General features: G+C 40.2%; 2 protein-coding genes across 2 annotated transcripts; both read right to left on the bottom strand.

Annotated features, from left to right (window-relative positions):
- Window positions 1–5,375: 5,375 nt before the first annotated feature.
- Window positions 5,376–9,806, bottom strand: LOC111253168 (uncharacterized). The gene is made up of 9 exons (XM_022812196.2): window positions 9,228–9,806; window positions 8,780–8,898; window positions 8,153–8,351; window positions 7,812–7,927; window positions 7,454–7,613; window positions 7,116–7,252; window positions 6,395–6,496; window positions 5,976–6,135; window positions 5,376–5,799 (listed from the first exon to the last, which is right to left on the bottom strand). Exons 1-9 carry the CDS (start codon window positions 9,801–9,803, stop codon window positions 5,665–5,667), a joined length of 1,704 nt encoding a protein of 567 aa, XP_022667931.1. The 5' UTR covers window positions 9,804–9,806; the 3' UTR covers window positions 5,376–5,664.
- Window positions 9,807–9,979: 173 nt separating this feature from the next.
- On the bottom strand, window positions 9,980–11,878 carry LOC111253169 (protein PBDC1). Its single transcript, XM_022812197.2, has 3 exons — window positions 11,366–11,878; window positions 10,549–10,668; window positions 9,980–10,257 (listed from the first exon to the last, which is right to left on the bottom strand). The coding sequence occupies exons 1-3, from the start codon at window positions 11,483–11,485 to the stop codon at window positions 9,982–9,984; spliced, it is 516 nt and encodes a 171-aa protein (XP_022667932.1). The 5' UTR covers window positions 11,486–11,878; the 3' UTR covers window positions 9,980–9,981.
- Between the last annotated feature and the right edge of the window lie 444 nt (window positions 11,879–12,322).

Raw genomic sequence — 12,322 nt, 5'->3', positions numbered from 1 at the left:
GCTATGGCAAAAGAAGCTTTGTCTTAATTTGTGGCGCTCATATCGCTGCGTCATCTCTATTCGCTTTAGACCCTCGTTGTCGGCCTTTTTTCGATTTATCTTCGACTATTTTTAAAGCAACAGCCTGAACGTTCTGCCTTTTTTCTAGCTATCATCGTGCCTTAACTACCAGCGTAACATGCCAGCATCCGAGGTTTAATATTATCACCAGCAACTAGACGTTTGATGCCGATGAAGCTCGTTGGCCAACACCTCACGCGATACCATCGAGAATCGAGATTTATCACACACTTTCTCTCTTTTCAGCAGCAATTGTTGCCGTTAAACCTCTCAATTGACCTTTTCTCTACCATACTTTTCAATAGGAAGTGAGTAAAATGTTGCGTTAGGACGCAGTTTTTTTTCGCAGTCATTTCTCTCAACGGAGATAAAACAGAGCCACTTGATGAAGCGAGCGTCCGACGTTACCGTAATCAACAATAGTCGCACAATCAAACTGTAGCAGTTCACTATCTCTGAGGTTGAGTCTTGCCTTTCGTTTCGACTAACAAACGTCGCCGACCCTATCTTTGTCGAGAGGCTGCGCATAAGCTTCGTGGAGGGAGGGCAGTTAAGCATTTTAAAGGCAGAGGTATCTGGAGCGTTGCTGTTTCCGACGTCGCCACGAACAATCTCTGCCTTCGGAGGCACAAAATGATAGGTAGGTTTACCAGTACACGAGAATATGTTGCCAACATAATAGCTATAAGCTACGATACTTAAAGCCGTGTCTGAGTGTTTTGGGTCGCATGAAAAGAAATTGGGCGCGCGCTAGTGTGAGCGAAGTAAGCCCCTGGACAAGTTTGGATAACGAAGCTAAAGAAGACGAAGGGGAAACGAGAGAAACGGCTGGTTAGCAAAACTGGGTGAGGAATTGTATACGGCTCAATACGGAAAAAAAGAAATCAAAGCAAACACTGCAAAGTAAGTGGATTTTCGCGGGGGCGCTTGCTAAGATGACAAAAACAAGAACTTTCCTGAAATGGTGCCCAAGCAGTCAGGAAGCAGGTCCAGGTTGACGCTTCATCGGTTTGCTCTAGCTGAGGACTGTTGCTTATTCAATAGTTCAAAAGGAGAGTCATAGGTAGAGAACCGAAAAGCGAACAAAGAACACCTCGCCAGAGGTGCAAAAGGCAGCTTACGCAGAACCATTGAACAGTATAGGTACGCCTGGTGTGAAAGGTGGAAATGGAGTGAATGCTTTGAATAGTCAGTAACCACAAAAACGACGGAAGCTTGAATCGTATCGCGACCAGAAGTGAACTTGCGGAGTCGTGGCAGCGACACTTGAGAAGAGGGGAAATAGCAACAATAGCAGCAAAATATGCCTGCTGAGTGTAAATGTACGATGACTACCAGTATCCCTCAGGTTTTTGTATTGTTCATCGTTTTATCCGTTAATTATTTATCAATTCTAGATGCTCTAAGCAACGGTGCGTGGGCACATATATTCACTGATAAGAATTTTCTCAAACCTGTCTTTTAGATTCTCGCTGACTCGGCCGAAATCACATTCAAGGCCCCTCAAATGTGTAATCATACGAATTGTTCGATCCATACGCGCACATTTAAAAAGGATTATATGTACGTCGATCAAAATTAAGCAACAACACAATGCGACGAAATGAACAGAGAAGTTATGGGATATGTGGGTACGGGCAGCTAGCTGCGTGCTCCCGACGAGCGAATGCGTGATGACCTCAGGTTACTACTGCTACTGCTATCTCCTTACAATACGACGACTGATGCTGCTGCTGTCACCGCTGCAGTCATACCGACCGCCGGTGCCTCTACTGCTAAGATTACTGCTGCTTCTTGAGCCGAGAACCGCCGCGAACTCGTTCAAAATCGTCCCTGTATAAACGACGCATACCAAGGCTGGACTTAAGTGGCGTGAGTAACCAGCACGTCTAGGTCAGAGACGGTTGTACGGACGCCGAATTTCTGTTGAGGGGCACCGTCGGCCGGCGTTGCTGCCACTACTGAGGGGTGTCATGGCCGCGGCCACTGGCTGTTTCAATGATCGTTCCGCCTTTGATTACTCGATTTTGACTGTAGAAGAGCGTATCGCGATGATCAATGCGACGACTACTAGCCTACGTTCATTCCGGGGTTAGCTATAATGCAACATCATTCATCGGATGTCGCACTGAGGGGCACAAATTTGTGCTGCGTCAGAGTTTAACGTTGCCACTTGTGCTTCTCCTATAGTTACTGCTCCTGTCGATCGCCACTACTGGCTACAATCTAACTTTATTGAGACAATAAGAGGACTGAATTGGTGTGTTCTGACCCGGTCCGAGCTGAAAGCGTCGCGAGGCACCAGCTACCCCATAATCGCGCTACAATCTGTAGAAAAAAACAACGCTTACGATAGCATTCGAAAAAAATGCTTCAAAAATTCAGGATCAATTCATCAAACAATATATACCTCATAAGTTCATCAGTCGTTTCTTTCTGAGGATATTTCCGTAGAAGATGTGCACCAGCTTCATGTGATCTTTTTGTCCAACTGTTGCTTTTGACAGTATCTATGGAAAACACAAGCTAAATTTAAAAACAACTTGGTAACCCCAAAGTAACGTGACAGGCATCGCCAAAAGAAACGACCTAGGAAGGGAAACACAGTGAGTGAAGAACAGGCACCCACCTCAGTGAAGATAAAACTAAGAGGAACAAATCCTTCGAACGGATAGACACCGGAGAACTTACAAAACAGTAAAGCATAGTGTCGTGAGCGAAAGAAGCCGGACCTGTTCAGAGCTGTCAGATGCGAAAATTCGGGAGACCTTTCGTCTGTCTGTAAACAGATTCAGGGGCATCGGTTTATCTACATAAGCATAGAGTTTTGTGTACTATGACGAAAATGTTAAACATTGCTTAAGTCGGGCCATAACGTAACCGTTTGCTTCAACAAACGTAATCTAAAACATACGACATACACATACACAATCGCAGCAAATTAATAGTGACTTACGTACACCGTCTTTGTTTATGGATGTGCGTTTGAGCCTTTGAATTCTTAGAACCACATATGCCACATCAGTTGCTTTATCTACTATCACATATCACATAAAACGAGTCTTGGGGGCAGTCTAAAATATCCCCAGGTTGGATTATTTTGGGATCAGGCTTCAGTCACGAAGGGTCCGAGGTAAGAAGTCGAATATAGTAAGCAAAAAATAGAAGGTTCGTTTAAATCGCTCTCATATGCTCAGATCAAAGCAGCTAGCAATTTTTATGAATCAAAGCCGGCTTAGCTTGCTCGTGCTAAATATAACATGTGAGCCGAGTAAATTAATCTAGTTACACTCATAGTCGGTACTTACTATAATACTAACGAAGATGGCCATTAAATTTCTGTTAAGAAACCTGGACGATATTACTTGTGTGCTTCAAGTTCCATGTATAATACTGAAAATAGACTGAATCTATAGTGTATAAATGTTTTTAACATTACAGACTGAGTTATTAGGAAAGCAATAAATATAACTTGAGGCATATATGTGTGAATCGAATAATCACTCGTGTTTCTCTTACGTTAAGGTTAGCCTGCTGTAGCGACGATTACGCAATACAAGAAAAACACGAAATGTCGATAAAACAAATCTTGTGCAGTCGGTGATCTGTAAGGAAAAACTTTTAAACTTGCTACTTCGTTTACCTTTCATACAATAACCTTAAAAAATGCCAGCGGGTTTTTCTAGGACCAAGAACCAAAGTGCATTGTAAAGTTGACATAGAAGAGATTTCCATGGAAAAACAATTATAATAGTGGCAACGGCCGTTGGGTATTAAAACTGATTGAATTTTAAATGTTATTAAAAAGCTCCGTTTTCACTCTCTAAATTTTGTGTCTTGTGCAAAGGGTAATATACTCCTATAACAACAAGCAACCGCGTGGTTGACTTATAGAAAACATATGCATACTTTTAGTGAATTGGATCTTCACATGAGAACCAGAATTAAATATATTGATAAGTTAACTTTGTCACTTTTATTACTTGAAATGTCAGGGAAAACAAGAACAGGTGGTAATTTCAGACGTCCAGTCAGAATAAATTGTCATGCTCGAATCTGATAAAAAACACTATTGGCTGCACCATACCACGCGTACATGGCCAATTTACTTAAAAACACGTAGTACCTAAAATGAATGAGAATATTGAACGTTTGACTTGTCAATATAACACAGATATGAGCACTTGATTATTTGCGCTTAGTTTGCTGTGGAAATAATGATTACCTGGTAATTACTATAAATGGTTATACCACCCAAAACAGTCGCAGACCTATTTTTGAGTCAAAAAATGTTACAGCTGATTTGAGGTAATCTCCAGTTTATCAAACAGCTCAAACGAAAAACGCGACTGTTTAACTCTCTGTACTGCACATTGCACTAGATGCGCGTAAGTCGAAAAGAACAAACAGTGCAAACGGTTCGACGGCAAGGAACCGATCTCACATAATCGTCTGAGATGAAAACATTGGACTGGTTTAGTGCTGTCGAAGGGCAACATCCAAGATTTCGTTTCTGCATGGCTTCAGGAGGCATTTACATATATGTACGCATAGAGTTTCGTTTACAGAAAGTCAAACAGAGCAGTAGAAAGCGATTGGTGACAAGAGGTGATCGTTTACTTCAGTGGCCTGGATCAGACCGTGTCGGATTGGGCTTCAGTAGAGAAACAGCCATAATAACAAGTATACGAATCATACTTGAAAAGATTTACAATTCATATATAGTTGTTTTAGTATAGATAGTGAACGGTGAAGTAAAAACAGGATCGAGATAATCTTTTATAGCTGAGCCCATAGGCACATTACCAATAAAAATAACCTTTGAATGCTATTAGGGTTACACCAAAATTAAAAAGTATTTGTACGCACTTAGGGCCTAGTATTTATTTATATTGTCAACTGTTAGTCGGATCTATCGGACAGTCCAGTCCATTTCAGTACAATGTAAACTTTCTAATAGCTATCCGCTGACATTATTATGGGATTCACGGTCGATAGTAAGAGTAAACAAATCAAAAAAACGCTAACTTGAACGTAGACGCTTTCAATATAAAAATCAGCATGGGTAGAAAAACTAGCTCTAAAATAATATCTTTTGTACTAAATACCGCTAAACACGAATAGTATTAGCTTCGTAATTAACAAGTTCACTATATAAGTAACGACCGGAAGTTTGTGATGGCCAACGAAAAAGATCTAACACAGCCAATAAAATTAAATACCTATGTAAAAATATATATTTGCTGTAAACCTACTTCTACAGTTTTAGGCCATATTTAGTTACATAACATGGAAGTAATCAAGTAAAATATCCATGCTTTTTTCCTAAATTTATTCACCTCTTTGTGATCATTAGCCCGTCTTAAAGCAGCACAGATGGCAAAAAAATCCGCGCCATAATATTGATTTCATTTCTTATCTATTTCATTTGTATTAGCGATAGTCATTTTACATAGAAGAATGGCGGTGCTTGTAGGTCGCTTAATGTCAAATCGTTCGTCTGGAAATCCTTTTAAGCTCTAGCTTTCTGCTTTATCAGATTCTGTCATTTCAGCGTGTCGCTGACAGTGGGGCGGCCGTGTTATCGTTGATGTACTGAACCAGTCACATTCTTTGTACTGGTTGAAGTCCTAACATTTGCAATCCTCTATGCAGCAACGAGCGCAACGATACCAGAAGAAAAATGCGAGCTTTAAGAGATTCTATTAAATGGGGCTGAGCTTCAACGAGCACCCTCACCTGGAAACCAAATAGTAAGGTCCGTCAGCAGTAATCACACTAACTTTTCGAAATGCCACTCATAGAAAGATATTTAAAAATAACATCTGATGGTGTCATTATTAGATATATTAAATATATTAACATTTTAATCTACAAATTTGATATCATACACATGAGTTAATACCAACACAAACCTTAGAATAGTATGTCGAAAACTGTACACATGCGGCAGCCAAGGCTTCACATACACTGTGGGCGCATAGGTCAAACTTGAAGACACGTCTCTCACCTGTGCCGCCCTCATTTGAAAGAAAACAGGGCAGTGTAGACCCCCGTTCCAGCGCAGTTTGACACCTACCGCATCAACGTCGAAGCCAACAATGAAAAATTTTTAACAATATATATGTATATCGCTTTTGATTAATTATTCGAATCCGTCGAACACCTTTCTAGTTTTAGATCGGGGTGATACTCATTCCTTTGACAAAGTCTGATATCTATCAAAAAGATCATTTTTTCTGAATATGTACGTATATTTCCAGTCCCATTTAATTGTAAGCGCATCGTATTATATAGAGACGCCATTTCACTATAATGTACCATATTGTTTTACCTGAACATCACTCGCCACAAAAGCCAGTCGAAATCTAAACTCAACGCGCTGAGGTCGATGTCTTCGGCATGTAGTTCGCTCCAAGGTTGGCACGTCGGGTACCTAATAAGTCGCGAACATGAGACACAAAATGGGTCAATATTTCAGGTCGACAAGAATAGGTTGTGTATGACACGGCAGAGTTTATAATTGTAATCATACTAAAAAGCAGTTGTTCTTAACAGAGAAAATACCTGTAGCGCTATTAACCACAAAATCTAATTGTTGAAATGGCGTACAAAACAGGAATTAAGAACTAGTAGGTAGTCGTCTTGGCGGGATTAAGTTGTTTTTGTCAGAGTCGAGCCACATATTCACCGACCAACAGTAGACAGGTTATCTGATGGTGGCCTGCTGTGCGTACAATAAACTACTTTAGAGTTTTTTTTTTAAAGAAGAAAACACACACTAGCAAGCTTTTAAGGAATATCTGAAGCTACCTATTAGTAAGACCAACCTTTGGTTGTTCAAAGTTAGTAAAATCAAATTCAGTTGATAATTGCAAGCCAAACCCATCTTGGAACTAAAGGATGTCATAGAAAACTCGCTGTTAATTTTTCTCTGGAGTGTTAACTAGAGACTTGAGCTGCTTATTACCTAAAAATAAATGGTGATTAACCTCGACCATATTACTTTTATTAGTTATTGATTATTAGTACTTTGATTCTAATTGATTTATTACCTTCCGTCGGCAACTGCGCAATCGTAATTAGACAATAGAACGGCCAAACGTGCACAGGTGTACTGCACAAATATTCCACCTTTTCCATTAAACGATGCTACTCCGCCCCCACCGCCTCCGCCTTCTAATGTGTCGTCCTGCGTAGTTAAACAAAACGTACAGTAGACAATTAAACGCGCCTGAACCCCTAGATGATTGCATTTGATTTATGCGAAATCACGCCTAGGTAATTCGTTCTGTAGTCTTCATGGAACTTCAGCCTTGCGGCTATCGTATAATGTAAAACAAAGATTTGACAAAAGTTGCAAAAGACTAATGGTTATATTTCAAATGCATACCTTAGACGAAAGGGGTGAGATCTTTAGACGGGCCATTTGACGAGCGGCAAGAAGCTCAAACGTAATCTTCGTGTCAGCTAAGACCCGTACGACCATCGAGCACAGAGGAGATCCCTCATCGGCTCGAAGTCGTCGATGACGAAGACTGTTCGACACATAGCTGAACGTTTTTGCAATAGGTTAAAACCCCAGAAAAAAACAAAAACTTCACCTAACGAACAACTACATATTACAAAATTTTTTAAGCCACGGTCTCGTCTAGTCGAAAAAATAGAGGCTAAGTTGCTTAGAGTTTTTAGGTAAATATAACTCAAATAGAACGGATAAGAAATACGAGACAAAAGAAATAAAAACGTACTCATAAATTTGCTGCAAGTAGTCATCAACCGAATTCTGTCGCGCGTCGGTGCCACCATGTATTACAAAGGCTTGCCTTGCGGGCTGATCTTCTCGTTGCTTTAGGCACTCTAGTATCTGTTGAAAAAAATAAGAATCATACATCAGTGTGTGAGTTCTACGGGCCGATATAACTTATGTCGATTTGCCGCATTTTATGACAAACCGCGTTATGGCAGCGAGGCTTGCTACACGACCAAAGTGAAATTTTAGTTTTAGAGGAATTCACTACACATATTTTTTAGTATGTCGGAAATTACATTACTGAAATAAATATGTGGGTATATAGAAGACAAAACTTACCTCAAGCAGAACACCTGCTTGTTGTTGGACGTAGGCTTTGTTCTGAGGGGCAACGTGACAAAGTAACACATCGTCGAGATTGGTAGTTGTCGCTTGAATGCACGCACGCGCAGCGCTCGCAAGAGCCCTTGCCAAACTCACTGCTGGGCTATTAAGGTAGACCGCCCCTAGATTAGCGTCCAATTCCGTCTCTAAAGACCTATTTCACAGAGCAATGTTATTTGAATGGGGTGAGCACTTTTCCAGAAATATTACTACCTTTTGCTAAAAAATGGTAGTAGAAAAAGGAACTAGCACATATTCATCTCATTCAATCGTTGACTAACCCTTTGCAAAACTGATAACAAAAAAAAAGGCAGAGCCAAGAGGATAACAGGAATAGAAATTTTATTAGTTACGACCACCTATAGAGCACAGAATGTAATATTATTGAACACGAGTGTGTTTCGAGCATATAATTGCTGTTCTTTAGTCGCCCGTAGGATCTCCGATTTATCAGTTGATCATACAAATGGCAATCGCCATATATATATACTTTGAAATAACTTGCTTTTGTATCTCCACCCTCGAATCATGTCTCTCTAACACTCTATTCGAAGACGAATGCAGATAATCCAATCGACTAACCTGTCTTCCAAATATCTGCGAAGATCAAACGCTTGTTTAGCTGCATCAAAGTATTCACTATTTTCGTAATCCTTTTTAGAAAGAGGGGAATCTTCATCAAACAAATAAATATCTTTCACCTGAAATGTTAAGCAAAAAGTCACGATTGCGATCGTTTAGTTGCAATTAATTGTTGGAGTGCAATTAATACACCTGTCCCTATTAGAAGTGACGCATAAAACAAGCCGTCAAGCATGGCTAAGTACATAGTGCAAAGTACATCGTACAAAAGGCCAGTACACAAATTATAATTTTTGAGGTAATATTCATTCTGTTCCCAACATGTTCACTTGAAGCTTGAATCAAGACATACGGTAATCCAAGATAGTTATGCGTTATATAGCATGGACTGTTTTCACGATAGCGCTCATTGCTGCAACGTAGCGAAATCATTGAATGTTAGATATACCTCATGGACCTGGAATCCACAAGCCTCGTACTGTGTGCGCATATATAGTGCGAGCATCTCGGAGCGCCGGTGATCGAAAGGTGGCTGATCCGGAGCGTGCACGATGACCAGGAGGCGTTGATTCTTATCGATATTATTGCTGTTACTAGTACAGCTGTTGCGGCCGGCTGCGACACTATCGAAATCTTTTAATTTCTTTGATGGCAAACAGGAATTTGGCGTTCGCGACGATGATACAATATCGGCATCATCCCGAAATGAGCCAATCGCTTGGAACAGCCGTTGGAAGGCTGGTACTCTCTTAAGGAACAATTCAAGGTAGGCAGAGTTCTCACTATAGCCAACCCGTTCTATGGGTAGTGCCCAACTTTCAGAAACTCTTGGCAGCTCCTTAACTAATCGGAACATATGCGGCCGTAAGCAGTCAAATGATGGCTGCCTGATAAAAATGTTGAAATCGCCACAACTACGTTTTGATGACGAGTTTTGTATGAGGCGAGCCTGAGGCACTGGACACAAACCGAGTTCGGCACAGAGCTCGTCCACGTAAGTCTGGACGGCCATTCGTAAATCCATGGCGAACTGAATATGTGATTGGTGTATATCGTTGCTTTTACACAGTGTACATATGCCCTTCACTTGTTTACTAACTATCCACTATATATAGTTATTACGTTGTTGTAATAGCACAAAACACGGAAATCTTAAATATACTCCAAAACTTTTTAGCGGGCCAATGCTAGTTTAGAACTTCCTATGACTGCGTTTCCGTTGCCGAAATTGATCCAAATTTCCTGCGAATATCGTCGTTGAGACCAAAACGATTTCTTGCTATTTCGATGGCCAAAAACTGAACACGCGGCACTAACGTTGTGTTTTCCTGACTGTAATCTTCAGATGAATCAAGGCGAAGGATCGTGGCAAAATTGAAGTCCTCCACAAGTTCTTGGTACCGGTTGCAAAAGTCGCGCCAAAGTGCCTTCGATTCCTCGCTCTTTAGAGCTATTTCATCGATTTTTGCGAGATTAACCTGCGAAGAAACAATCGGTGGAAGAAGATTATGGAAGAGGCACCTGAGTCGCCCTGTTTAATATCCGTACGGCTCAAATTTGCCCGAGATTAAACCACATCATGATGTTACGAATATATTTGTTTAAAAAAGTTTATCTAGTTCTTATTACAGTAATCGTACTAGTAAAAGTAGTATTCTATACTGTTGAGATATCTAATATCTTACGACAACAATACTGCCTGGCTTGCTTTAGTGGCTTATTCCTTTAATGATATTTAAAATTAAAAACACTTTTTAATGCTTCAATACCTGCTTGCCAAATGTTACGTTGAAATCTTCCAGCAGCTGCTGATCAACAGGAGTCAGTTTGAGAAACTTTGGATCGACAGCTTTTAACAAACTGAAATGAATTTCCATGTGCTCAGAAGCCTACAGTATTCAATACAACAACAGACAACAATTATTTGTTAGGTATTATTTACTTATTAGTGTACTTACTACGATTAGCAACACGCTTAACGGTGGATTTCAACTATTCGTATTCTGACTATTCGTCACGGATTGCTATCATGACCGCACGCGTCAGCTATTTGACGCCATACATGAAATGAAAATTTATGACTATATATAATGAAATGTTTCATGATTTTGAAGAGCTCACAATCTAACCAGAATAAGACATACCTTTTATGCGCAACACTTTAAATATCTCCTCTTAAAATTAAAGCTTATTAGGCAAATACCTATAATTTACTATTTCGAGACAAATGTTTAATGGTTCTGCCTTCTGCATGTTCAACCGATTGATATGCTATACCCATAACCCGCATATTTTACACCTAAAATGTAATCATTTGTTTTCCTAATGTATATTAACCTACTAATAAGAAACAAAAATGTTACTTTTGCTTAGATAAGTCAGACTTCTATTTGATACTTCCCAGGAAAAATTGTCCGCATAGCAATGGTTAAAACATTATTCCTCGTTCTTTTTTTTATGGCCTTACTGCGGATGTACACGCACGCTTGTACAGCGTCTCCCGTAAAAGAAAAAAAAAATACGCTAAACCTAATGGCCTAGCGCAGAAACGTCCTATACTGCACAGCATTTATTTCGCATGCGCACCTTAATTGCCCATTGAAGTTCGACATCCTGATGATTGACAAATTCCTCAGCGGGTCTTGAGAGTGTTTTGGCTGCCTCCAGCAGCCCTGAAGGATCCACACCTGAGCTCACGTTCGACATGTAGCAGCCGAGTGTTGTCGATCTATCATGCCACCACAAAACGGAAGAGCTACAGCAGTCGACTACGTAACCTTTACTTTTTGAACGATTGCTTATTCAACACAAATCTCTCCTATACAGCTTATATGGGAGCTTATATGGGGGAAAGTCAAAAAACAGTACACGTCTTCCCTTAATTTTTCATGTATTTTCATGCTACCTCTTGGAATTTCGCCTAGAGAATATCGAGAGAACGTAAGAAAACAGAATCCACTACATGTGGCTGTTCGTTTACTTTCAATTAGTACGAATCCACTTTTCAAAATGAATCTCTATGTTAACGCGTAATATTTTCCGCAGGATTTCGCAGTCGTGTAACACAACAGTGTTCCTGTAAATAGTTATTTTGGAACTCCCGCAGCTTTTTCGTCGGAACTCCACACTGGCTCTTCCGATTACTAAAGCTATAGGTGAATTGTTTTACGAAGCAATCTGGCCTCGTTGAGAGATTCTGGAGCAAGGCCCTCATAGACTACGCCGAATCATGTTTTATAAGTGATAAGTAACTGAGAAATAAAATCAGCGTGAAGAACCAGCTTGAAATACTTTGGTATTGGACGGAACGCGTAAAATGTGTGAAAAACCATTACATGGTGTTCTGTATCTATTCTTTACGAGTGTCAGGTACCTTTCTCTTCAGGCCGTTACTGTTGATTTCAGCTATTTAAACTGACCCAAGGATCATATACCTATTCACAATGAATTCAGCAATTTAAATGTACATCAGTCTTTTTTAGCCTTTATGGATTTACTAGTTGATCTGTCTGATTTGAATTTCGCGGCGCTCTAGTATTCTGC

This window comes from Varroa destructor, unplaced genomic scaffold, assembly GCF_002443255.2.
Source record: "Varroa destructor unplaced genomic scaffold, Vdes_3.0 BEIS01000006.1, whole genome shotgun sequence".
In the NCBI taxonomy this organism is placed as follows: domain Eukaryota; kingdom Metazoa; phylum Arthropoda; class Arachnida; order Mesostigmata; family Varroidae; genus Varroa; species Varroa destructor.
This window is presented reverse-complemented; position numbering and strand designations above follow the sequence as displayed.